We start from the raw sequence: 27642 nt of genomic DNA, 5'->3' as shown, positions 1-27642 counted from the left end.
GGGAGGCAGGGGTTGGGAAATTATGTGAGGCATGAGCTGAGATATGAAAGATAGAGGCGTTAACCACGTCCACGTGGGAAGAAAAATTCCCTGCGGAGAAAACGGCAGGTACAAAGTATTTGGAAGCCGGAGTGGGACTGTATGCTGCGGTCTTTCCCATCTCATAGGCCTTGCACTTGCACTCGTAGTTCCCTCGGGAAATATCTCTTCTGAGATCCGATTTCCCACGGCTGGTTTCCTTCATTTAGCTCGTCGTTCGCTTGACATCTCAGATGGTCATTCTCTGTCCATCCTTCTAAAGTGAGCCCTCCCCTCCCCACCCCTTGCCTCGTTTTATTGTTTTACTTTATTTTCGTCATAGCACCTACCACTAATTCAAACATTCATATTCACTTGTTTAACGTCCCCTGCCTCCCACCCCTAAGTGGATTTGGGGAGGGGGGCAGATTTCAAGGCTCAGTTCCTGGCGCCTGGAATACAAGAGTTGCTCCACGCATGTCCGTCGGATAAATAAACGGCGCTTGGCGCAAAGTCTGCGTTTCCCGAAAGCCACAGGCAGGAAAGCAGACAGGATGGGCGCGGGTTCAGGGCACAGAACCTCTAGCGCCCGGGACAGAGTGAGGGGCACGCCGGGGGCGGGGCCGCCCACCGGAACCCAAGTACCGTGGCGGCTCCAGTTTCCGGCCGAGGGGGACACTTCCCGCGGAGGGACTGTCCCGTGGCAGCCGGCAGGGCCGAGGAGGACGTGGAGGACCGAGAGCGGCGGCGATGAGCAACCACAGCCTGGACGAGTTCCGCCGGTGCTGGCAGGAGGAGCTGGCGCAGGCCCAGGCTGTGAGGAAGCGGCGGCGGCCGGAGGCTGCCGAGCGGCGGCCACGGAGGCCCGAAGTGGGCCCCGCACGCGGGGAGCAGGCCTCGGGGTACCTGGCGCTGGCCCAGGGCCTTCTGGAGGGTGCGGGGCGGCCCCCAGCGGCGCGGGTGACCCGGACCGAGAGGCAGGATGCGGCGAGCCGTTCGCGTTCCCCTCCGGCCCGTGAGGGCGCCGGGGGCGGGGAGCAGCTGGTGGACCAGCTCATCCGCGACCTGGTGAGTGACCGTCGCCTCCGCCTGAGGCCCGGGCCGGCCCCCTGTACAAACCTCCCAGTGAGCTGGACTGGCACTCTGTGTGCCACCAAGAGGGGGAGAAAAACGAGTAGAGGTACACACACCTCTGGTTGTTGATGCGTAGAGTATCTCTGGAAGCAGTGGTTCCCAACTGGGGGCGATTTTTGTCCCCCGATTTGGCAGTGTTTGCAGACATGTGTGGCTGTCACGGCTGGGAGGTGGGAAGTGCGCTGCTGCGAGCAGAAGCTCTGGATGCTCATGCACATGCTACATTGAAGAAGTCTGACAGATGTTAAAAAAAAAAGTGCTTTGGAAAGGTGACTTAGCACCTGGTGAGGTGCCCAGGTCAGTCCAGATCTATGCAGGAGTTATTCCAATGGAAGGACATTTGTAGGCTGAGGCAAGACCAGCCCGTGGGAGGAGACATAAACGGGAAAGATGATTAGGACAAAGGTACATTGGGGGCCTCACAGCTGAAATCGTCCCCACCGAACGTGACAGGGTCTTCAAGTTTCAGAACAATCCCGGGAGGTAGGCATTGTTAGCCGTCGTTTACAAGTGAAGGAAACTCAAAGAGGTTGTCTTAATTAGCCCCTGCATACCTACCCAGCTGATAAATTCTAAGGCTTGAATTTGGATCCAGGTCTGTTGGGCTCTACATTTCACCAGGTAGGAGTTTCCCAAACTTGACTTGGTGTAAGAATCACCTTAGGCATTATTAAAATACAGGTTCTGGCCCCTCTCCAGACCTGCTGCCTCCATCTCTAGACGAGGGGCCCAAAAACCTGGTGGCTGGGATGATCAGGCAAGTTGGAGACATTGTTCTCTGCTGTGTAGTTTCCTGTGGTTTGAGGTCCTGATTCCCAAGGCTTTCCAGCTGCTTACACTCCTGAGGCACTGATACCAAAAATAGTGGGGCCCGAAATGAAGTATTCTAAAAATGGCAGGGGCCTAGCCTGCTGGAGGATGCAAGGGGCGTATCAGAATCTAAGTTTCTATGTAGTTAGCGAAAGCCTGCACTGGAATATGTGTCTGCGGATCTCTGTCCCTTTCAGAATCTCCACATTAGGTACTGCTCGGCTGCAGCCAACCTTTGGGCACCGCTAATTTTACTTTTAGTATTTTGCAATCATCAGTAACACTGCTATAGATAATAATTCATTGTGTGCTTATAAGCTGTCTCCTTGGTACTGTCTCAAAGCTTTAGAGACATTATCTTTTTCAGTTCTCCCGACTACCCTCTTGAATGGCCACTCTTAGCCCCATTTGGCAGATGAGCACTAGGAAGGTAATTGATTTTTTTAAAGGGCAGTAAACCTACCCCCCTATCTTAAGTTTGAGAAATGATGGTAACCTTTCTGGAAAAGGCTTGGATTCATAATGCGTTGGTTGTAAGCCTCAACACCCACAGAGGTCAGGCTGGTAATGCCAATGAGTGAAGTAGCCTAGGTCATTTGGTCCTTTTTCTCCTCATTCACCAGGTGTTTCGTTATGCATCTTTTCCAGATTTCAGCCATACTTCTGTAGTGATTTGTTTTATAATGGCTATTGTGCTTTTTATCACATTAAATATTATAGTATAGAATTTGTCTTCATGCTATCCCTAAAGAAAAATACTCAATTATTTTTCTTAAACATAGCCCTCCTCTTGGTCTTGTTTTTCCGCTTTTTAAAGTCTTTTAAAAAATCAAAGTTCTGTACTGAAGTGTATGAATGATAAATGTACAGCTTGGTGGATTTTCAAGAGTGTACATATCCATGTAAACAGCACCCAGATTACAGAACAGCATTAATAGCTTATCAGAACCCCCACATGTGCTCTTCTACCCATGGGTAACCACTCACCTGATTTCTAACACCTTATTTTAGTGATGTCTGTTTTTGAACTATGGAAGTAGAATCATACAGCATGTCCTCTTTTGTGCCTGGGTTCTTGCGCATAGCATTATGTGTGAGATTTATCCCTGTGAATATGTCATATTTTATTTATTCTACTGCTGATTGACATTATTGATAACTGGTTTGTTCATAGCCAGTTTGGAACTATTAGGGATAACGCTGCTGTGAGCGTTTTGTACATCTTTTGGAATGTGTACCTCGTTTTTCTTGGGGATGTGCCTAGTTGTGGAATTGCTGGGTCATGAACTATGCTTACGTTCAGCCTGAGTAGATATTGAGTTTTCCAAAGTGATTGGACTGGTTTTCTCACTTCTGATAGTAACTCAAGTATGTGGACTGTAGTATTCCAAGTTCTTCTTTGCCGTAAAAATAACAGCACCCAACTGAGATAGCGTAAGGCAACTGAACTTAACCCCACGTGGTCAGATGACAGTGACAAACTGGGAAATTCATGCTGCGGCTGGGCTAAAGGTGGTCGTCACTGCCCAGGTCAGCTGGTTGTTGCCCTGGAAGAATGTGGTCCCAGTGTTGCAGAGTCTTGAGATTTTCGTTTTTAAATTGGGAATGTGTATTTTCATGTGGACTGTCTGTTTTTGCTGCATAAAACACACCCCAAAACTTTGGCTTAAAACTACACGGTTTAGCTCATCATGTTGCAGGGTGGCAGGTTGAGCTGGGCATGGCTGGGCTCCCTCAAATGTCTGAGATTGGCTGCTGGTCAGCTAGGCAGCGCTGCTTCTGGGGGTTGTCTAGTTGTTGTTGTTGTTGGTGTGTGTGTGTGTGTGTGTGTGTGTGTGTGTGTGTGTGTGTGTGTGTCATGGGCGTCTCATCATCCAGCAGCGTAGCCCTGGGTCGGGGGCCTTCTCATAGTTAGGAGAGGAGGCTTTTGAAATCTCTGCCTAGGTCCTGTTTGTTATTGTCACGTTGGCCAAAGCAAGCCCTGTGGCCAAGGCCAGAGTCAGTGGAGTTACCCAAATGCCTGGAGATAGGGAGGCACAAATAGAGTAAGGGCGTTCATACGACAATCTACCACAAACCACTCGCATTTTTAATTGTTGATAACTAATTCAAAAAATAACATTTTAAGTGCTGACACTGCAGATTAAACAGAACCTGCTGGGTCTGCCTTGGGTCATGAGTTTGTGATATTTGCCTTATGTCTTCCGGAAAATCCTGGCTTGATCCATGAGTAACTCTTGAAAAGGAAGATTTCGTTTTATCTGGGATGCCCCAGAAACTCACAGGCTGATCCAGTTGACATGAATGGAAAATAAAAATCTGATACCTCCTTCTAACATAACCATCCCCCCCTTTTTCCTCCAAATTTGATACACTTCTGTACTAGTACATCCTATGGTATTTTTGTGCAGTGCGGTCTCTTTCACTTCAGGCTGCAGTATCACCACTAGAGTGAGAACAACTACTAAGTTAGCAGTCAAGGGTTAAGTTGCCTTTTGATGGGTAGGTGAACAGCACCACCTCAGAGTTTCATTTGGCCAGATACACGCCATACTTTTGATGGACAAGCACGGTTGAAATGAAAACTTAGAAAAGCGTCTCCATGAGCCTTGTCTTCTCTTGTGCAGCTTTTAATACTAGCACTTAGAAGCCACCTGTTTTTAGGTGGCGAGTTGGGAACACCTAAGTTATCGTCTTGGTATGTGGTTCAACTAGTGAAAGAAATGATACACCTCTGGACAGAATTTCAGAGGCAGCAAGTAGGCACTTTCTCTTTTGTCTTCTGTTTGTCTCTCTTCAAAAAGTCAGGCTTTCGGAAGGTCGTGGACCCACTTGAGTATAATTGTAAATACGCTGCTTTTCTTCTTCACTGTGGTGGCTGTGATATCCAATTGCTTGATTTCATTTTTATTCAGGTGATAGGTCCAGACTCTGGGCTGCAGGCCGCCAGCACCCCACTCAAACTGACTTAAAAAACCCAAACTGGAATCTGTTGGTTCATGTAACTGAAATTCCAGGTGGTAGTGCTTGTTCTGGGTGCGTAGATAATGTAATTAGAAATCTCTCCATCTCTTGGTCCTACTTTCCTTTTATTGGCTTGATTCACGGGCAGGCTCTTCCCTCTTTGGGATAAAATGGCTACCAGCAACTGCAGTCTTACATTCTATCAGGTTAGCGACCCGGGAAAGACAGCATCTGTTTTGTTTTCTGTAGCAAATCATGAACTTTAGTTCCCATCGGTCCAGATTGGGTCATGCGTCTGTCCGTGAGCCAATGACTGACTCAAATTGGCCAGGCCTGTATCCATTGCCCATTCCTAAAGATAAGAATGGGGTCAGCCCCATCTAAACTGTGTTGACCAAGAGTGAGAGTGGGGTGATTTCTTAAAAGAAGAGGGAATGGCTGCTGGGCAGCAAACAACAGAAACAAGACATGTCCACTTTAGGTGAGTAAGTGTTTGAAGCAGCACGAAACTATGGGAATGTATTAATATGTGTTTTCTATTCATCAGACAAATATGTGTTGATCAGCTGGGCGCTGGGGAATAGACAGTAAACGGAACGGATACTTCCTGACCTCAGGAGCCTACCGTCTTGCTTCTTTTAACTAAAAAGATGACATTAGTGGCAGCAGGCTGGTCCTGGTCAGGAGTCCAGGCTCTAGAGTCAGGCAGTCCCAGGTTCAAATTCAGTCTCTGCAACTGACTAGCTGTTTGACCTTTGTCCAGTTAACTTGCCAGCCTTCTCTGTCATGTGAGGATGATGCTCGTGTCTGTCTTGTGAAGAGGTAATGAATAAGACGTGGGACACTGTTAGCCCCCAGCCTGGCACACATACAGTAAGCAGCCAACATATGACGCTGTTGCTATGGTTATCATTAGTATTACGGAAGACTTCATTTCACTCCCACTTCCTCGTTGCTAACAGTTATCACTGCTAAGCCCCTCGCTTCCCCACGGCTCGGATGGGGAATCCCTGGAGGGCAGGGATACTTACTCTTGTACTTCTGCCTGTGGTACTTAGTGCCGGAGGGACCTGTCTGCATTTGTCGAGTTGAAATAATAGGGGCAGAATGGCTGTTTCCAAAGGTAACCTTATAAAGAGGCTCTATGGTTATTAGAACATTCAAAGCCTTCTTCAAGTTAGGATTTGGGTTTTCAGGCCTGATACGTTTTAATACTGCTGGCCAATATTTATTGCTCACTATGCCAATATTTAATGTGTCAGAGCTTACATCTGTGTTGTCAACAAGATAAATTGGATGGCTTCACTTCTGTTTTTAAGTTAGAAACAGGGAACCTTTCTAATATGAGATGAAAAGACAAATGGAATCAAATGTGAACTCATGAATTGTACCTGGAACAACTTCCCTTCCTCTCTGCTCTTCTTTGCCTTCCTCTTAACTAAAGCTCAGCTTGAATTCTCTCTCCTATGTTAATTCTTCCCTAATCCCTCCAGCCCAAAGTTCTCTTCCTTCTTCCTTTCCCCCAATAAAAAGTCCTGTTGTCAGTGCCATTCATTTTTCTCCAGTTATGAATGAGCAGGTCTCTATTTGGGCACATTTTGAAATAAGCTCTGTGTATCCTAGAAGGACTTGTAACTTAGGTCATCTCTTTGTTGGAAGGTTCTGCTGCTTGAGACAGTTTGGGCTTCATTCATTTCATTCCATAAATATTTACTAAGTGGCTTCTTAGAACCAGGCACTGTTCCAGGCACAGAGGAGACAGCAGTGAACAAGGCAGAAAAAAAAGAATTTACATGCTGGGGAAGAAGGGGCTAGAAAATGAATAAATAATTGTAAGGAATGAAGTTGTCTGGAGAAAAATGAAGCAGGTGGAAGGGATAGCATGTGAACGTGTTTGGGAAGAGCTGGCATTTTAGATATTGCTATCCAAGAGGGCCTTTTGGGGAAGATCTCCTTTCATGGAAGGAGCTGAGGGAGCAAGCATGCTGAGTTCTGGGGGTGGGGCTTCTAGGCAGAGACCAGTACATGCAAAGGTTCTGTGGTGGCCGGAGCCAGCTGGTCCCATGGCCTCTGACCTGTGTGGTCACGTAGGGCCCCAGGCTTAGAAGGGAACTGTGCTCCGTATAATACCGTATTGTTGCCGTCTTGAAATTCTTAATCATTTTCAAACAAGGGACCCCACATTTTTGTTTTACAGTAGGCTCTACAACTTACATAGCTGATCCTGTTGGTAGAAATGTGCTTGGAGAGTTGGGGACCTTTGACATGAAACCCTTTATTTATTTACTCTTTGCACAAAGAAATCCATACCCACACTAGCCCTAAGCTTCTGACAAGGGAGTGCCTCCTCCCCCTGACTTCTCCTTTCAGGATCCAAAAGCTCTGATCCCAGCGTAGACTAAAAGGGGCTTTGAAAGCAGGGGTTGGCCTCTTCTGCCTGACACCGACGCTCTCCATGCAGCTTCCTGGGATTCCCCAGCACCTGGCCCCCCAAGGCCTTTCCATTGGCATTTTCTGCCTCCGTCCCTTGTCAGAGTCAAGGAATCAGACCAGTAGGTGGTGAATGAGAACGGTTCTTGAAGTTGGAAGGCCCGTAGAAAAGTGGTAAATCAAATCCCAGGGATTTGCTCTTATAGCGAGGCCTGGGGATTAGGTTAAAAGTTAAGAGATAAATGGGCCTTTTGTGCACTGCTTGAGAGCTTAACCACTCTTTATAGCATTGTTTCCTTGGAGAAATGATTTCAAAGTTCTAAATAGCTGATTTGCTAATGAACTTCGGAATACCTTAGGGGGCTGTCTATACTGTCTTTTGTACTCTCCTGTTTTTATTCTCTTTTACATGGAGATGACTTATCTCTATAAAAGATTTTAGCTCTTTGAGTGTGGACGTCATTTCTTACACATTCGCTAGCAGTACTTCCTTCACCCCAGCAGCTGGCAGGGCCCTGAATTTAGATAGTGTTTTGAACATAAAACACCTTATTTTAAAAATGTATTTTATTTTTTTTTGTCAATGAAAATATCACATCTTCATTGTAAAAAAATGGTTCGGAGAAGAATTCAGAGGAACAGAAAAGCAAATCTCTGGTAGTGTTATTGCTCAGAGGCTCCTGCTTTGTATCAATAAAAACCATTTTGAGACAAGATCGGGATTGTAAATAAATGAATGCCAATTTATCTTGATAGTGTCTCAGACTTTTTTTTCCCACCCATTTTTTTCCTTTAAAGAACACAGGTGAAACTGGGACCCATCCATTGCTTCTGAGTGAGACTGGGGGTCTACTTCACTCAACTCTTGCAGTATGTGGAAAGTTGAGATAAGTAAGTTCCTTTAGAAAACAGTCTCGCTTCAGTCACAGGTTTAAGCAGAAATGTTATTGCGTGGCTATTGTGTGAACTCGAGATGCTTTTCTCAGTTTCTTAAAACACCACCTAGAGAGATTTAGTGTTCTGTTTGCCTTGGAGATAGATATTGAGAACAAAACTTAAGGCACTTTCTTCACTTTTTACTGATTTGGCTCTTAGTAATTATCCCTTCTTCTACTAAACAAGAGAAGACAGATTGGATTTCTAACAGAAAAGCACAAATCCAATCCATTTACAGAATTAGTCTTACATTAGCCCGTAGGAGTACAGGTCAGCCTCCCTGGGGATGGGTCTATTTGCAATTTCTCTTAGCATTTTTGGAGTAAGTCCAGTAGACTTTGGGAAAATCTAGTATTCACTGACTTTGAATTAACAAAGTAACATGACCCCTTTGTGGGTTTCTTTTCTTTTTCTTTTTTTCTTTTTGGCTTGATTGAGAAAGTATTGATTTTTATATCTGTATAATTTAGGGTTGTGGTTCTCAGCTTTTAGTGAGAATCCCTAAGGAAGAGATGCTTGAGCTCCACCTCTGGAAGTTTGGGGCAATAGATCTGAGACCCTGGGCATTTCGTCGTCTTTTTTTTTTTTTTTTTTCTTAAACTCCAGAGATAATTTTTATATGTAATATAGGACAAGAGTCATCAGTAGTGGTAGAGAATCAATATATGAGCCATTAATTTAAAAAGCCAGGTTGTAATAAAAAAGATGCTTTTCCTTAACTTTGAAGGAACGTTAATTTGAATGTATTGGTCTTCTGTATGGTCTTCTATAGCGTAAATCTGACCCTTCTCACATTGCTTGGGCTATCAAATTAATGCGAAATTATTCTCTAAACATTTTAGTCATGTTGACATTTTTATAGTGTGGCCAAGTTTCCCTATATTAACATTTCCAGGGGCTTTAATCTCTTCCTTCTTGGAATATCTTTATTTCTGAAATGCTAACTTGTTCATTCTCATGTTTTTAAGTCAGTAAGCTATAGAGTTGGTTAACGTGGCCCATAGCTTTTTAGATGGCTCTGTGCTTCAAAATAGCCTCGGTGGAAATCTGATAGTACCCTTTAGATTACAAGGTATTTCTCTGCACACTCGTAGCAAATAGTACTTTTTACTTCTATTTACGAACTGTGGGAAGTACCAAATGAGAGTGCTTAAGACATTATGCTGCTGCTATTAGGGTTTGCGTGGTTATAGGGCTACAACCTCCTTTCAGGATGGCTCCCCATTCTTGTCAAATCGTGTACCTGCAAAAGAGTTGCGTTTTCAATCACAGGGTCGGTGCTCTCAATACTTTAGTAAGGTGTTTCCCAAGTGCTGCATTACTAATAATAGCAAGGTGAAGTTTATGAATGATTTACTTAACCTTGAAGCTACGCTAGTTTGTTTGTTTGTTTCTTGGTATAATAATGTCACTTACTCGTATTCCATTATGTCTCCTTGAGTAGAGGAGAGGGAAGTAGATTTTACCTGCTGTCTCCAGAGTTGTACATAAGAGTCCTTGGGAATATGTTGAACACGGAACTATCATGGATTGCATCTGTTGCTTTGCAAAAAGGTTGGATTATTCATGAAACAGGCTCTCAGATGGAGATTTGCATGCAGGTGCCTTAGTGGGTTGGCCTTTCTCAGAGGTCCCGAATTGAGGCAAGGGGCCAGGCCTTGACTAGTCATTGGATGCACACTACTCTCCAGGAGGGGATGTAACCTTGGACGAGGCAGCTTGTTTGGCCAAGCGCAGTGCCTAACTCAGCTGTGAGCCAGCAGCAGGCAGCATTCTGGACAGAGTGGGGAATGAGTGACACAGGGGGGGGGAATCTGAGAGACCCACCGTAGCATCCACTGCAGAGCCATTGATAGAATGTCTTGCCAAAGATTCCACGTGGGAAACAGGAAACTTTAGCATTTGGATCCCGACCTTGTGGGTCTACATATTCTTAAGATGTGGACCTTCCTTTAGTATTTTGGTTCCCTTTTTTCCCTGCCATTCCCCAACCAGTGGAAGGTTGGTTACATGAAAGTTTTGGGACTTGATCTCTTCTGGATTGACCATAATTTTGGAGTTTACATATAATTCTAAGAGCACAGTGATTTTTTAAAAAAAGTTTGGCTTTGTAATATTGGTATTTACCAATTTTAATTCAATGCTCTGAAATAGCTGTTGCCCTCCAAAACTTATGAATAAGCAGGAACCATCACAACTGGTGCCTTGACTTCCAGACCAGCATGGCGTCCCTGATCATTTGTTGGTGTGGGACCCATAGCATCCCGGCTGGTCATTTGCACCCTGGTGGCTGTGTCCTTTCCATTCACTATCCGCTAGAGGAAATCCTTCATTGATCATTACTGTGGTATTAACTTTTAAAAGAGATGATTCTTTTTTAAAAGTCTTCTCAGAAAAGGCCTGTTTTGTGATATATCCAACGTTCAGACTCCTGAATAACTTAGCCTTCCCTCTCCCATCCCCTTGCCGCTGTCACCAGCTATCAGCTGCGTCTAGAATGACAAGGGGAGACAGCATTCTGTGTAAGCAACAAGGTGGAATGGGAGTGACGGGATGTGGACGTAATCAACAAATATTGATTGAAGGATAAAGGAATAGGAGTGGTACTCAAGGGACGAAAATAGCAAAATTAACAACCAATTAGTACACACTTAGCCCAGGTGGTTGTGCCAAACCCTTTCCATGCATAATACCGTGTTTCCCCGAAAAGAAGACCTCGCCGGACCATCAGCTCTAATGCGTCTTTTGGAGCAAAAATGAATATAAGACCCGGTCTTATTTTTGTATAATATAAGACCGTATATAATATAATATAAGATAAGACCGTATATAATATAATATAAGACCGGGTCTTATATTCATTTTTGCTCCAAAAGATGCATTAGAGCTGATGGTCCGGCGAGGTCTTCTTTTCGGGGAAACGGTATTATTTCCTTTTATTCTTAGCAACATCCCTATTCATGGCATTTATCTGTTTTGCAGATGAGGAAGCTGAGTCTCAGCTGCATTTAGCCTGGTGTCGCGGTTAGTCAGGTGGCAGAACCAGGACTCTCAGTTTGAATCTGTGCTCTAGTCGTCCACGCTGTGCTGCATGCCAAGGCTCATGGGGGCTGGGGTCAAAGAGATGGTGGCAGGGGTGGGGTATGCTCAGGGAGAGCCATTGCCTTGGGGATGAGAATAGAGAATTGGCAAAAGAGGGAAGGCTCCTGCCACCACAAGTGTGACTTTTCCACACTGGAATAACGAAGAACAGAGGTGATTTCTCCTGCTTCTTCACGGTAGTGTCAAGTCCAGACACCCGTTTCTAGTTAGCCCTGAAGGGACTGACTGAAAACAACAGTGTTTGACATCTCTTAACAGTGAAAAGCTAAATATGGGTTCAGTTTGCATGAGCACAGGCTCTTCTTTGCCCTTATTCTGCTTGTGTGAGGATCAGGAACATTTTCTCTTGTTTCAGGAGTCGGTAAGGTAGACTTCTCCGCCTCGCCGTAGTCAAATCATCCAAAAGAGAAAGCAGGAGGAAGTTTAAGGTCGCAAATGATGGTCTCGTCTGTGGCTTTCCTCCACTGGCCGTCACTCCCTTCAGGGTTGTGTGGAGGAGTCTCAAGTCATATCTGGGCCGAGAGAGAAAGTGATGCCTCTTTTTCCTGCTGAGGGAAGCCAGGTAATTGTAGGAGGGGACCTAGCCTGACATTAAAGGATGGCTCTTCATTATTTTTTCAGGCGAGGACCCCTTTGTCTTTCAGTAACACTTGCAGATTGTTTCCTGTTCATTTTCCCCCCCACCCCAGAATAGCTAACATTTCTCTCCTGATGTAACATTCTATTCCTTCTTTGCCCACAGAGAACTGCCAATTCTTACTCTTTTTGGCCTCTAGTGACCCTTTTTGGCCCTCACACTTAGCCTTGCACTGTTTTTTTTTCAGTTGAATACATTTCCTTCTTATACCCTAGATTATCTTTTAGCCCTGAGAGTCCTAGATGAATGGAAAACACGATTCCAGAAAAATCTTTACCCTGCATCTTGGTAGGGTTTACATTGGTGCTCATACTCCCTTAAAAATGCTGAGACTGTTTTCAGTTTTGAGATGTCAGCCTTGCCATTTTTGACTGTTGTGTTTGCATGGTGAATTAATAATTTGCTTGCAACCAGTAAGTCACTGATGTCAGCCAAAGCTCATTAAAGATGAATTGTATTAAGCAGGTTCTGTTTGGATGGAGAGCACTGCTTTCCCTAGCTTTGCAGAAGCACACACCAAAGTGAGCTTTGGCAGGTGGATTTCAGAACAGGCAGAGCGGTACATATGCACACTTGGCTTTTTTTCTGTTTCACACTCATATTTCTTTGTGCTACCAGGATCGTCATGACAGCCTTATCTCTCAAATAAAGCCTGTTACCTCATCCCTAATTGCTTATCCAAAGGCAGGCGAGCTCTAATTTCTCTGCATGAACAAATGACACCGAAGAAGAACGGCTTTGTTTGCACTGGCTCACTCAGGTTAACCAGCGTAAGCCCCTGAGTGCATTAGGGAACCGTGTGCTTCTCCAGCGGCCAAGGGGAGATGGCGTTCGCCTCACTCAAGAGCAGCGCTTCATTTATTTATTTTTTGCTCATGTTCATGGCCCGAGTCCCCTTTTCCTGATGAAAACACGTTATTGACCTAGGTCAGCATTTCTGCTACGGCTCGGGGTACTCACTCCCCTCCACGTTGGGGGGTGGGAGCAGTTGTCCTGGGGGCCTCCGTGATTTCAGGGCTTACTCTCTTGGCGGCCTGCTGCTCACCTTTCCGTAGAGGCCAGGAGGCTTTCCACACACTTCTGCACAGGTACCTGTGGCATGCCTCAGGCTGCAGAGTAGCGCCCTTGCTTCTCCCTTTTGAAGGCGAGTGGGAAATGGTCTTTTGGATTTCATAAGTGAACGTGAGGGTAGGCTTGTGGGGGTCAGAGAATTGGGAATGGCCGCCAGGTTCTGAATTAGTCCTGGGACTGTGCCCTGCTGAGTACCGAGGGCGCTTTGCTCCTCCTGGGAAATGCCAGCATCTTTCTTGTCGCCACCTAAGAACATCTCTGGTAATTTAAAGGGTGTAAGTATGAGCATTGTCAAATCCCAGCATTGTAAGCTCGTTTCCTTCTTTTTCCCTCCTCAGAATGAAATGGATGATGTGCCCTTCTTTGACATTCAGCTGCCTTACGAACTGGCAATCAATATATTTCAGTACCTGGACAGGCAAGACCTGGGAAGGTGTGCGCAGGTAAGCTGTCAGTAACCGATGCCCAAGATTCCCCGACACGTGTGACTGAAGTGTGGGAAGCTCCTTCGGAACAGAAACTGACTTAGCAGTGTTACCAGCTTTAAAGGATGAATGGATCGGGTAGCAATTTGACTTGAAGGAAAGCAGCCCTGAGCTTAAGGGGTTATGTTCCACATCCCCACTGGGTGTTTATCTTTTGGTGACCGTCTGCTCAAGAGCTGCGTTCTCCCTGCCGTCTGAGTGATGGCTGACCTGTGGCTGTGTGCTCAAGGCTCACGAGTCTGTGCTCAGACGAGCCAGACGGAGCTGTTAATGTCCTCACCGTTTTTAACGCAAAGATGTGAGATGCGAGCTCTTGGTTTAATCAAGCCAGTTGTTAGGTTGGGGGCCGAGGGTCAACCTGGGGACAAAACAGTGAAGTCATGTTTTAGGCATATAGTCCCAATTACCCTTTAAAGACCAGAATCCCACTCAGTGAGGTGTGAGGCACGTGAGACTGGAGACCCCCCAAGGGAATCGGAGGTCAGCGTCCCCCATCTCATGCTTACTCTGGGGCATGCGTTTGTGGAGTGGGGTGGTGGGAGATATTGTCTGGGCCAAACTCCATTGTCCGCACGAATCGCAGGGGATCTTGATAAAATGCAAATTTGGATTCAGGAGGTCCCGGGTGGGGCCCGGTCGTCTGCATTTCTACCCAGCTGATGCCAGTGTGGCTTTGCCATGCTTTGACAGACCATTGTGATTAGTCTCTTGTTCTTTTCTTTTTGGTGGAGAGTGTAATTGGCGAAGAGTATATCATTTCTCACATATTAAATGTGTATATGTTTGCTGACCGTTTAGCTTTTCATGGACAGCCGTGTTCCCCAGAAGACCCTGGAATATCCATTGTCCATAACTGCCAAAGAATTAGTTTGTTTAGTGGTTACCATTTCCCATCCCTGGATTCTATAATCCGTTTTACACAAGTGTCTATACCCTCAAGAGAAAGGGTTTGGTAAAATTGAGTGGTAGGAGAACTAGACACTAAAATCCGAGGTGCCACCAAGAATGTGAAGTTAAAAATATTAAGGACATTTTAGAGTGGTGAAAACTATATAGCCAGATTTAGATTCCAGAACTTGCCACCTCTATGGCAGCTTAATGAAATCACACATAATATAGGATAACTTAGAGACTTTCTGGTTTTACACTGTTTCTTTAGGAAGCATTTTGCTCCATCAAAATGATTTTTCTACTTAAATAGGAATTTGAAAAAGTTTTCAGTGTTTTTGATTGCCACAGTATTACTTCAGTGGAGGTGTTGGCAAGTCTTCTTCGACGCAGAAATCTTTGGGAAGTTATGGAAGAAATTATTCAAAGGCTAAAATTCACTAAATAAAATGTACTGAATTGTAAACCATGCTCAGAGCCTATCGATTACGTTAAGTAAGAGCCCCTACATTGTCTTCTACTTTCCCCTTGGAAATTGTATTTGTTATATTCTAACTTTACACATTGGCCCCGTTCCCAAGAGTTGAAAACAAGGGTGTAGCTAAGTGAGTCCAACTCCTGGATTTCAGCCTGACGCTGTTAAGCCAGAGTCTTGGACTAGGGTCTAATAGCGAGCTGCTTTCCACAAAGTCAGCATTAGATGATAAAATCTTCATTCTTGATAGCGAGCTGCTGTTTAAGGAATCTTTTCTTTTAACATTGCTTTTTGCTCTCTTGCTTTGTAGAGGGCCATGTGGCTTTCACATCTGCTGCTGGTTTTCTCATCCAAAGAGTTTATCAGCGAAAGATAGGATCTAGTGGAAGAAGAGATCCCCCTTTTGGTACAATGGGGCTGCATTTCAGGGTAGATTGGTTATGCTGGTGAGATTATGCTGCAGGTGTGAACAGTTTAATTTGCAACACAGTAGTCCAATTGTCCCTCAGAATTCTTCCCTCTTTGGCCAGTTGGATTTTTGTTGTTGTTTTTTTGAACCTCAATTTTAGAGCACATGTATAAGAATAGAAAATATTTTAAACAGAACCCCTAAAGTGGCTCGATCTGTGAAGCCAGACTTTTTTTTTCATTGAGCATTTGCACGAAGATGACAGTGGATGGCCAGTAGTTTGTAGAATTGGCTTTGTTTTTCAAGCATTAAAATAAAACCACAAAGTAATAAAAAATAAGTAGCGTTTTCATTTGTTTCTCATGGCGTTTTTATTTTTGAAACAGGGAAGAAGTCCTTCTGTTGAATGGGAGGCCCTGCTGCTTTATGATTTTTATTTTAGAGGGGGCTCATTCTCTCTGTCTCTCTTGTTCTCTCTTTCAATGTAGCCACCTAGGGATTTTAGTGAAATTGGGCCAGTTTCGTGGAATTGGCACCGTGAACTATCTGTGCGTCCTTGGAGAAAACCTGTATGCTTAGATCTTTATGCCAAATTGGTAACTGACTCATGGTAAGGAACCCTGAGCAGGGAGGACTTTTTGGGATTTAATTATGCCACAGACTATGCTGGAGAACTCATTTTGGTCTGCCGTTGTCTCCTTTCCGCATCCACTCTCCCTTTATACTTTGGGAGGCTTTCTGCTTCCAAATCCAAAGGCCTGCTACATTAGTGGGTGATCCCTGTGTGCTTTTGATGCTGACTTCTCTAGCTCCATGCTATCAAGAGTTGTCCCTTGACGTTTAGTGTCTCCGTGGGAATGTATGAGGCTGAAATACCTCGTAAGTTATACATCGGGCGGTTCACCGAACAGTTTCATCATCTTGGTATTTATAATTTTATGTTCCTTTTATTGTGTGTGCCCATAGGATTTCTGGCACTTTAAAGGATAGTAGTTTTAAATGACTAACAATTACAAAATTGTTGTTCAAAATTCCAAAATTGTTTGGTTTTTATGAGACGAGTAAATGTGCTGTTATATTACAGCATGAATAATTCTGAGGAGTGAAGGTTTTGAGGTATTTATCAACATTCATTTTTAAAAGCTTAATTATAAATTCACAGGAAGTTACAAAACAATAGTACAGAGCTGTCCCATGTACCTATTAACTGGTCCCCCATTGGTAATACCTTGCGTCATTAGAGGACAATATCAAACTCAGGACCACAGAGCTGGTTCACATCCCACCAGTTTTACCTGCACTAACTCGTGTCTGCAGTTTCATCACAGGTGTAGATTCGTGTGACCACAGCGAAGATGCACGACGTGCTGCCCTTTATGGCCATGGGTCACCTCTTCCCCTCCCATTTCTCACCTCTGGCAGCCTGGCCTCGATCTCTAGGAGTTTGTCTTTTGTAATTAGCATTTTTTAAAACATATACTTTAGTTGTATGTATTTCCTAATGTATAGTTTTAGAAGTTTAGCTGCATTGACAACAATGTCACAGTTTCAAGCAAAAGGTAGAAAAATGTGTATAAGGAGGCAAGACGCAGAGGTTAAAACACTTCAGATTTATGATAAAATTAGTGAGCAAGAAGTAGGTGTTACCAAAATAAATAAGTAATTCTGGGACTAAAACCAGTATATTAGATAATGATATTTCAAGTTTCAAGGAAAATGTGATGTTACGATTTTCCCAGATGTCCAAATAGGAGAAACTAAAACCTGAGGTTTTATAGTTAAAGATCTTAATGAAGTCTTTAAAAGTCGGGAATCCATAGCCAAGTGCAGCTAAATTGATTTCATAGCAGAAATGACTCTGAAGACCTGTCGTTGCTGGCAGGGTTCCCTTAGTTCTTAACTTTCACTTCTGCCACTAGAATTCTCTCTCCAGGAGATGCCTGCAGGCCCGAGACGCAAGCACCCTCAAGAGTTTCCTTTTAATTCACCAGGTTGCAGTTGCTGCCTCCTGTAAGTGGGGTTTAGGAAAAAGCAAAGAACTCTAGAAGTAAAGGTGGCTGGCTAGGTAACACAAGAATGGCGAAGTAGTATTGATAATTATTTCTACTGAGTGGTGGGGACTTAAGACTTCTTTGTAGTGTGCAGCTTACTTTTGTGTGTTTGAAATTTTCCATACTAAAAAGTTTAACAGAAAAACGAGCAGAAAGCAAGAGGTTGGATTTGAATAAGAAAGGCAGAGCCTCAGTTTGACTGAGGACAGCACATGCTAGAAGCTAACCTTTGAAAATACGTACAGTCCAGTTTTTTAAAGTGTTGAATTAAAAAAAAAAAGTGGGACTTACTCTTCTCCTTCAGTTATTTACAGAGGACCTACTATGTGCCATGTACCTGTCATTCAGAAAGCTTGCCTCAGATGCAATAAATACATCACTACACATAGTCTATCCGATGGCGCTAAGTGCAATGGAGAAGGAGCAGACGGCAGAGGTGAGGTGGGGTTCACTTTGTAGTGTGCAGGGAAGACTGCAGGGAAGGTGACCTTTGGGCGGAGACCTGAGGAGGGAAGAAGGCAGCCGGGAGGTCTCCGCAGGGGGGAATAGCACGTGCAGTCCCTTCAGGTGGGTACACCTGCCGTGTCTGAGGCACAGCAGGTGGGTCACAGTGCCTAGGCTGTCGGCCCCCCAGAGTTGTTCACCCAATCCTCAGAAGTGAGCCGTGAAGCTTACTGCTGTGTTCAAAGGAGCTCAGCGCCTGGATGCTCAGGATTTTGCTGTGGGATAATTATCCAGGTGGGTTCAATGCAATTACAAAGCTCCTTATCCGAGGGTGGCAGGCAGTCAAGAGGAGAGAAGATGCGATGGTACTGGCTTTGCAAATGGAAGGAAGGGGCCACAAGCCAAGGAATGCAGGGGGCCTCTAGACGCTGGAACGGCTGAGGAAACGGTTTTCTCTGAAGCCTCCAGAAGGAAGGCAGTCCAGCCGCCAATACCTTGATGTTTGACTTCTGGTCTCTAGAACTGTCAGAGAACAAACTTGTATTGTTTTAACCTCTAAGTTTGTGATACTTTGCTAGAGCATCAATAGGAAACCAGTAGCGGGGTGTCGTGAGCAGACAGGGCTAAGAGAAGGCGAGATGGTCAGAATGTGAAAGGCACTCACCCATGAACAGAACTTGAACTTCTAGTCTGCGTGAGACGGGGCATCATTGAAGTGTTTTGAGCAGAGTGACCAGGTCTGACTTACATTTGAAAGGATCATTTTGGCTGCCGTGTGGAGATGAGGCTGTAGTGGGACAAGGATGGCAGCGGACCGGTTTGAAGCTGCCGAGGTAACTCAGATGAGAGAATGGTGGCTTGGAGCAGGACTGTACCAGGAGAAGTGGGCGGAGTCAGGGCCACTGATGGGCTGGGTTTGACGGGAGGAGGCGGAGTCAACACGAACTCCAAGGTGTTTGGCTTGAACGGCTGGATGGACAGCTGGCCTTTACTGACAAGGGGGAAACGGTGTGATGAGCAGGTTGGGGGAAAAGATCAGTAGTTGGATGTGAGTCCGGAGGTGAGTTTGGGTTCAACTCTGGGCCGAAGATCTAAATTTGGAAGCTGTTAGCAGCCTGATGGTGTTTAAAGCCAGGAAACTGGACAAGGTGGCCAGGGAGATGAGTGCAGGTAGAGGAAGGGATTCAGGGATGGTGCCCAGGGGCGCCAGCGTGGTTACAGGCTGAGGAGACCGAGGAAGAGACTGAGAAGGCAGCACTTTTTAGACAGGAAGAAAACCCAGAGTGGCTGGCGAGTTCCCTGGAGGCTAGGGATAAAAGTGTTCAAGCAGGTGTTAGCGCTGCCGTCAGTCAAGTGAGAGAGGACTGAGAAATGACATTTGGATTTAGCAGTTTGGAGGTCACTGGTGACCTTGACCAGAATCAGTGGCGTGGTGTGGGCAAAAGTGAGCAGATTGAAGAGCGAATGGAAATTGAGATAGCGAGTCTGTATACAGCTCTGTATATGGCGTGTCCTCCCAAGCAGACTTGGTATATGAATGTGTGACCAGAACAATGACACTTTTCCCCTGTTGTGGGCCTCCCTGGTAACCCTAATCCAGGCAGAGGCAATAAAGCTAATTTTTGAGCCACGGGGGCTTTTCTTTTTTCCTTTTTCTTTTTTTTTGTAGTGCTGCAATTCACAGTGGTGCTATAAAGCAAAATACTGGAGACACTTTTATTAGCAAATTCTTGCAGCTGAGGCTCACTCAGTGGGGCTTTTACTGGGCAGAGCCATTCCAATCCTGGTGTATTAAAAAAAGACCATTTGGCCGTTGGAAAATTTAGGCTTGTAAACTTGCTACATTTAATATAACTTAAGAAATCCAAACAATTAGATTTCATTTGGGTGAGACTCTTTAAAATTTACTTGTGAATGTTTAACTAGGTGGTTTTTTTTTCCTCCAGGATTAAAAGAAATTCTTAAAACCTGTCATTTTTGTCCTCCTTTAAAAGAAGGGAAAAAAAGGCACCCTCCTTTTATAGTTTGCGAAAGAAATTGTTGGCACATTTCTATGTTTAATACCTAATTGTAGGTGCAATCCTGATCCCTTTTTAGAAGTAATTCTCACCTCTAGCTTTTATAAATCCCTCACAGAGATTTATTGTTTGTTATCCGGGAATTAAACTTTATCCTGAATATCATTTTCTAGAAAATAAGCTCTATGATCTAGAGGTTAGTGGTGGGGATGGATGGTGCACCAAAACGTGCACTTTTTGTTCTCAGTTTTTCATACCATAACCCTGTTGTACAAATTTCAGATTGTTATTTAAAACGACCTGGTATTTTCTTTGAAGCTGATACTAAAAATCTCTTTTCAGCTTCCAAAGTTTTTAAGGTCTGATATATTTGAGACTTCTTGAACAATCTCTGCAAAGCTCCTCCATTTTAAAGCGGCTGACATTTGTATGGTGTAGTTCCCATGAAAAGTTATCCAGAATGTTTAATTTAATTGGGATCTCCTAGCTTGTAATCAACTAAGTACTGATTCGGATTCTCCTGAAATGCTGATGATTCAGTGGCTCCATCTAACAAAATACAGCCGTCTAGCTAATGGTTGGGCTACAGAATAATAAAGATTGCCCCTATTTGGGGCCAGTCTTGTGATCCAATCTGACTGAAAGGGCAGAGACCAGAGCATTTCCTTGTGGTCCATGGGGTGTCACCCACATGAGAAGGGTGTAGTTTGGCAGGTTGAGGTGGAAAGTGGTTGAGAATTGCTGGCCTTACTGCCCAGCATATGGTTAGCACCCAGCACGTCTTAATTCATTGACCAATAACCCATTTCAGTGTTTTCTAAAGTACCTTCTGCAGAGCCCTAAGCTTTGAGACAGCCCTTGTAAGAAGTGTTTAGGAACCAAATAAGTTTGGGGAATGCAGCTTCTTACATCTCCTTCTTAGAGATATGTAATACAGGTCAGTCTATTAAAAGCTCTGAGAAGTTCTGCAGCAAAGAATCCTTCCTAGTTTTGTGTAAACCCGTGTTGCCCAAACACATTGGACCAGGGAATCCTTTTTTTAAAAATAAATTTTATTGGGGAATATTGGGGGATAGTGTGTTTCTCCAGGGCCCATCAGCTTCAAGTTGTTGTCCTTTAATCTAGTTGTGGAGGGCGCAGCTCAGCTCAAGTCCAGTCACCGTTTCCAATCTTAGTTGCAGGGGACCCAGCCCACCATCCCATGTGGGAATTGAATCTGCAATTGAGAGCTCGCGCTCTACCCAACTGAGCCTTCCGGCCACCCCTGGAATCCTTTTTTGAAGTAACTTGTTAGTGCCCTGAGGAGCTGTTCTTTTGCTGTGCATGCTTTGGGAAGTACAGGTCTATGTAACAAAATCATGACTTACATATGATCGCTTAGCCGCTCTAAGTCTTGCAGCCATTACTTGTACATTTTATAATTTTTACCAAAAAAAAGGGCTTCTGTCAGCCAAGGATCAGAGTAAACTGCCCTGTGTTTAGGTTAGCACTGCCTGCCTTTGAGAGCGTTGGCCCTTATCTTATACCTGATTTAACCCTGAATCCTAGGGGCCTGGTTGCAGAAGCACTCTGCTCAGACCTATTTGAGTTGTGACCGGGCTCCATCATAGCTGATGTTGGTCTGCGTCTGTCTGTGCTTCACGATTGCCTTGTGCCGAGACTCACTCTGGCACAGACAGATGGACAGATACCACCAGTGTCATGGACAGGCTCAGCTGTGGACCAGGCATGCCAAAACTGAAACCATGGCGTTCTGTCTCGTCAGAACTGGAAGCCCAGTGTTAGTGAGTCATTACCCCATTTTTTATTGCCTGCTCACTTGTGATCGGATGAGGGTTGGTTTCCCGGACGCCATTATGGTGAAGATGGTGAAGTGGGATGGCAGTGAGTTTAGGTGGGTTTGTAACTGATGCCATGGCCGTGCCTGGTAGGGCTGCTTAATGGATCCCTGTCAGCGTGCGGGGGGCGCAGCAGTGGTTTGCCACAGGCTCTGTCCTCCGCCCCATCCTCGTTAATGTTTTTGTAAAATAATTAAGATGCAAAGGCCCACAGACTATATTTTGCAGGTGACTTACATATGGGAGAAGTAGCTAATGCAAAGGATGACAGAGTTGAGATGCAAAGATGATATAAAATATGGGGTGGGAGGGGGGTGCAATGAGCTGGATTTAAAATGGATAGAACGTATATTAAGTTAACAATTTAGTTTTAAAAATAATCATACTGTGAAAGTAAGAAATGGGGACTTTTTTTTTCGTTAATTGCAATTCTTGTTTAAAAAAACTCATGAAGAGGGGTTTGCTCGGTGGTTAGAGTGCAGTGCTCATAACACCCAGGTCACCAGTTCGATTCCCACATGGGCCAGTGAGCTGTGCCCTCCACAACTAGATTGAAAATAATGACTTGACTTGGAGCTGATGGGTCCTGGAAAAACACGCTACTCCCCAATATTCCCCAGTTAAACAAACAAACAAAAAAACCAGGTCTTTTTTAAAAAAACAACACTAAAAAACAAACAAACAAACAAAACTCACGCAGAATGATAAACACCAACTTTGGGGGCATGAGGATGGGGACACTGACAGATGCATAGGAGTTTTAAGCTTATTAGTAGTACTTTATTTCTTAAGCGGGTTGGTGAGTCCCTGGCTGTTTGTAATATTCTTTATGCCTTGTCATTTGCCTTAAATAGTTAATTAAGTAAACAGACTCCAGAGGCTTTGGTGGACCGTTAGTTCAGTAGCCATGATGACATTATCTACCAGTGAAGTAGCAAGTTAGTGTCTGATAAAATCCTTCTGTTCATGGCACCTGACAGTCCATATTTGGGGTATTGTTTGGTCCTGAGCACCATATTTGAAGGACACTGTACATGCAGAAATATGAGGGTCCATTCAGAGATAACGGGTATGGGAACTCGTCCTGTGACAGTTAGTTGAAGGAAATGGGTAGTATTTAGACCAATGAAGAAATGGCTAAGGGGAAATGTGATGGCTATCTTCAGCCATTTGAAGAGCCGTTGGGGGAAGAGGGAATAGATTGTTTTTCAAGAGGGCAAAAATCAGGGCCATAGGTAGAATCCATCTTCTAACCGATGGAAGGAAGTGCTTTATAATAGAGTGTCTTGCAGTGAATCAGACTAACTCGGAAGGCCAGCTCCTCACCAGAAGCCTTCCATTGGCCAGGATGCCGTGCTGTGAGGACGCCTCCTGCAGTGGGGAAACGTGCCTGGTTGATCTCCAAGACCCCTCTTATTTTTCTAGTTTCTAAAGCATTGAAAATTTGAGCCAGCGTGACACCTTCTGCATTTCCGCGTGACACTTGGGTTCACAGAAGTGACAGAAGCCTTCCATTCCTTTACGCTACCTGGTCACAGTTGGGATGCTGTGCATTCCGTGCCACACGTCCATGCCTACAGAGCAGGTGACGTAGGTGATGCGACTGTCACTCCTAGAGCTTGCATGCCCTCATGTACAGCCAGAGCAGTACTCAGGAAGCCAGAACTTGAATGTGCCATCAGAATGTTCTGTCGGTCAGTATTGCTTTGACATACTTGTGGTTGAATAAGGTATTGTAATAATGATTGTTTTTAATGTAGTTTGCTTGCGATGGGAAATCAGAAATTTTGAGACTGAAATAAGCTGAGGTCTTGGATTCTAATGAATTTTTACTTGGTAAGTTTTAGCCTCTATCTGCTGCCATGAAGCAAGTAGGAACTCCTCAGAGATTCAATAAATGTTCTTTATTAAAAATACAAGGAAGCTAATGGCTTCCTTATTTAAAGTAATATTTGGAGCAACATAATTTCGTAATAAGGTATTTGTATATTCTGCAGTGCTATCAGTAGTGGTCTGTAGTAGTATGTGGCATGTGTGGAAAGAATTACATGTATTTTTCTGTGACCTCTTTGGCTGAGGTAGTACACAGCAGCTCTGTTGCTGGCGGGGTATGATTATTCACATTCTAAAGATGAGGAAATGAAGGCTGCAGGGTCGTAGAATTTAGTGTTGTAAAGGACATTTTAGGATTTGACCCCCACCCCCCAACCATTTCACAGCAGAGGAAAGAAGCGCAGAGAAGCTTAGTGACTTTCTCATAGTAACATAGCTAGTTAGTGAAAGACTTGGCACTACAGTCTGGGTTTCTTTTCCACAGTGTAACTGGTTTTCTGTTACATCATTCTGTTTCTTGAATAATGGAGGCAATCATAAAGACATGTTTCTGAAAATGTTACCAAACTATATATGTCCCTATCGCTTTAGGTGTCCTTGGGGAAGTTATTATGTAAAGGAACTTTGCCATGCCATGATTTTTTTTTTTTTGGTAGAGTGTAGATTCATTTTGAATATAAAGAACTCTCTTACTGTTTTTTAAATTTTTACAGTTTTTTAAAAAAAATTATGAGAAATCCATGTGGCTTTTGTCCTTTATTGAAGTAATGTGATATATTACATTGATTTTTGTATGTTAAACCAACCTTGCATTCTGGGCTAGATTGCATTTGGTCATGGCACATAATCTTTTTCATATATTACTGGATTCAGTTTGCTAGTATTTTGTTGGAGATTTTTGTGTATATTCATAAGGGATATTGGTTTGTAGTTTTCTTTTCTTGTGATATCTTTGTCAGGTTTTGGTATTAGGGTAAAATTGGCCTCCTCAAATGAGTTGGGAAGTGTTCACTCTTCTATTTTTTGTAAGAATTTGTGAATGATTGTCATTTGTCAATTCTTTTTTAAACATTTGATAGAATTCACCAGTGACACCATCTAGGCCTGGACTTTTCTTTATGTGAAGCTTTAAAATTGTTAATTAAACTTCTTTACTTGTTATAGGTCTTTTTTCAGATTTTCTGTTTCTTCTTGAGTTGGTTTTAGTAGTTTGTGTCTTTCTAAGAATATATCCATTTCATCTCGTTTGTCTGATTAATTGGCATATAACTGTTCATAGTATTACCTTATAATACTTTTCATTTTAGTGATGAATAGTGATGGCTTCTCTTTCATTCTTGATTTTAGTAATTTGAATCTTCTCTTTTTTTCCTTGGTCAGTCTGGCTAAAGGTTTGTCAAGTTTGTTGATCTTTCAAAGAACCAATTTAATTTCCTTGAGTTTTCTCTATTTCATTTATTTCTGTTGTAATCTGTATTATTTTCTTCATTCTGCTTGCTTTGGGTTTCGTTTTCTCTTTTTCTAGTTTTTTAAGGTGGAAGGCTAGGTTATTGATCTGAGATGTTTTTCAATATGGGAGTTTACAGCTATAAATTTTCCTCAAAGCACTGCATTCACTGTATCTCATAAGTTTTGTATGTTCCATTTTTGTTTTCACTCATCTCACAGTATTTTCTAGTCTCTCTTGCAATCGCTTATTTGACCTATTGGTTATTTAGGAATGTCGTGTTTAATTTCCCAAATTTACTTACTTCTGTTATTGATTTCTGATTTCATTGTATTGTGGCCAGAGAACATACTTTGTATGACTTCAGTCCTTTTAAGTTTATTGACATTTGTTTTATGGCTTAGCATATGGTCTGTCCTGAAGAATGTTCCATTGCACTTAAGAATAGGCACTCTGTTGCTGGGTAGAGTGTTCTATGAATGTCTCTTATGCCTAGTTGGTTTATACTGTTGTTCAATTCTTATATATCCTTGTGGATATTCCCCTTAGTTATTCTATCCATTATTGAAAGTGAAGTTATGAAAGTCTTCATATATTATTGTTGAACTGTCCATTACTTCCTTCACTTTTATCAGTTTTTGATTCACATATTTCACAGCTCTGTTGTTAAGTTAATGTGTTGATAATTGTTATATCTTCGTGATGGATTGTCCCTCATTATAAAAAATATCCTTTTAATCTAGTAACAATTTTTGTCTTAAAGTTCATTTTATGTGGTATTAGTATATAAATTCCAGCTCTCTTTTGGGTATTTGCATGGTTTCTCTTTTTCCATCTTTTTACTTTCAACCTATTTGGGTGTTTGAATCTGAATTATATCTTTTGTAGATGGCATATAGTTAGGTTATGTTTATTTATTCTGCCAATTTGTCTTTTGATTGGAATACTTAGTCCATTTACATTTAATGTAATTACTTATAAAGGAGCATTTATGAGTGCCATTTACTATTTGTTTTCTGTATGTCTTACGTCTTTTTTGTTTCTCTTTTCCTGTATTACTGCCTTCTTTTGTTTTAAATAAACTTTTTTTTAGCATATCATTTGAATTCCTTCATTTCTTTTACCATATTTTTTGAAGTTTTTTTCTTAATGATTGCCCTAGATATTACAATTAACATCTTAAAACAATATAATTTGGATTAATACCAACTTAATTTCAATAGTATAACAAAACTGCTCCAATATAACTTTGTTCCCTTTCTTCTTTGTACTATTATTTCATGCAAATTATATCTTTATATATTATATGCCTGTCAACACAGTTTTTGCTTCAAGCAGTTGTCTTTTTAATTAGACAGAAAAAGAATGTGCAAGCAAAAATACATTTATGCTGTCTTTTATATTTACCTATGGTGACATTTACTAGTGTACTTTATTTCTTCTTGTGGATTGAGTTGCTATCTAGTAGTCTTTCATTTCGGCCTAAAGGATTTCCTTTAGTATTTCTTGCAGGGCAAATGTACTGATTAATTAGTTTTTGTTTATCTGGAAATAGCTTAATTTCTCCTTTATTTTTAAAAGATAGTTTTGCTGCATATACAGTTATTGGTTGACAATCTCTTCTTTTGGCAATTTGAATATGCTATCCCAATGCTTTCTGACCTCCATGATTTCTGATGAGAAGTATAGAATCCCTGTGCATCATAGGTCTTTTTCTCTTTTTTTCTTGTTGCTTTCAAGATTCTCTCTTTGGCTTTCAACAGTGTAACCATGTGTGTCTAGGTGTGGATCTCTTTGAATTTATCCTTCATGGAGTTTGTTGAGCTTCTTTGATGTGCAGATTAATGTTTTTCATTAAATTTAGGGTGTTTTTGACCATTATTTCTTTAGATATTCTTTCTACCCCTTTCTTTCCCTTGTTCCCTTCTGGAAACTCATAATTGCCTACGTTGGTCCACATAGATGGTGCGCCACAGGTCTCTGAGGCTTGGTTAATTTTGTTCATTTTTTTGGTTTGTTTATTTATGTATTTATTTTTTCCTTCATTTTTTTTCTTACTCAGACTGAATAATCTTAATTGACCTTAAGCTTGTTGATTCTTCTGATAGCTCAAATCTGTTGTTGAGCCCCTCTAGTGAAGTTTTTGTTTTCATTATTGTACTTTTCAACTCTAAAATTTCTCCTTAAAAAAAAAAATTTATATCTCTTTATCAGTGTTCTCCAATTGGTGAGATATTTTGCTCATACCTTCCTTTATTGTTCAGACATACTTTCCTTTGGTATTTTTGAACATGTCTATAACAGTTAATTTAAAGTCTTTGTTTAGTAATTCTAACAGCTGGACTTCCTCAAGGACAGTTCTATTGACTGCTTTTTCTTTTTGTATATGGTCCTACTTTCTTATTTCTTTGTGTGTCTCCTAACTTTTTGTTAAAAACTGGCCTTTTAAAATAATGTGACAGGTCTGGAAATCAGATTCTCCCCCCTCTAGAGAGTTCATCTGTTATTATTTTTGTTATTACTGTTGTTTGTTTAGTGGCTTTTCTGGACTAATTCTCTGGTTTGTACTTCTTGTCATGTATGACCACTGAAGTCTGCTCATTTAGCTTAGTGGTTAGCTAGTGATTGGACAGAGATTTCCTTAAATACATT

General features: G+C 42.8%; 1 protein-coding gene across 3 annotated transcripts in view; it reads left to right on the top strand.

Moving 5' to 3' along the window:
* Window positions 1-627: 627 nt before the first annotated feature.
* Window positions 628-27642, top strand: part of FBXW8 (F-box and WD repeat domain containing 8) — a 106830-nt gene continuing 79815 nt past the window's right edge. Inside the window, exons 1-2 of one of the 3 annotated variants that reach the window (XM_019753955.3) lie at window positions 628-1086; window positions 13441-13545. In XM_019753955.3, coding sequence (XP_019609514.2) covers window positions 769-1086; window positions 13441-13545 — 423 coding nt within the window. In that variant the 5' untranslated portion in view covers window positions 628-768. Of the gene's footprint in view, window positions 1087-11835; window positions 11957-13440; window positions 13546-27642 lie in introns of those variants that run through there. The other 2 variants (XM_074321827.2, XM_019753956.3) reach the window with 2 other exon arrangements.

This window comes from Rhinolophus sinicus, chromosome 9, assembly GCF_057876585.1.
Source record: "Rhinolophus sinicus isolate RSI-liver-muscle chromosome 9, RSI-T2T, whole genome shotgun sequence".
Lineage (NCBI taxonomy): Eukaryota > Metazoa > Chordata > Mammalia > Chiroptera > Rhinolophidae > Rhinolophus > Rhinolophus sinicus.
This window is presented reverse-complemented; position numbering and strand designations above follow the sequence as displayed.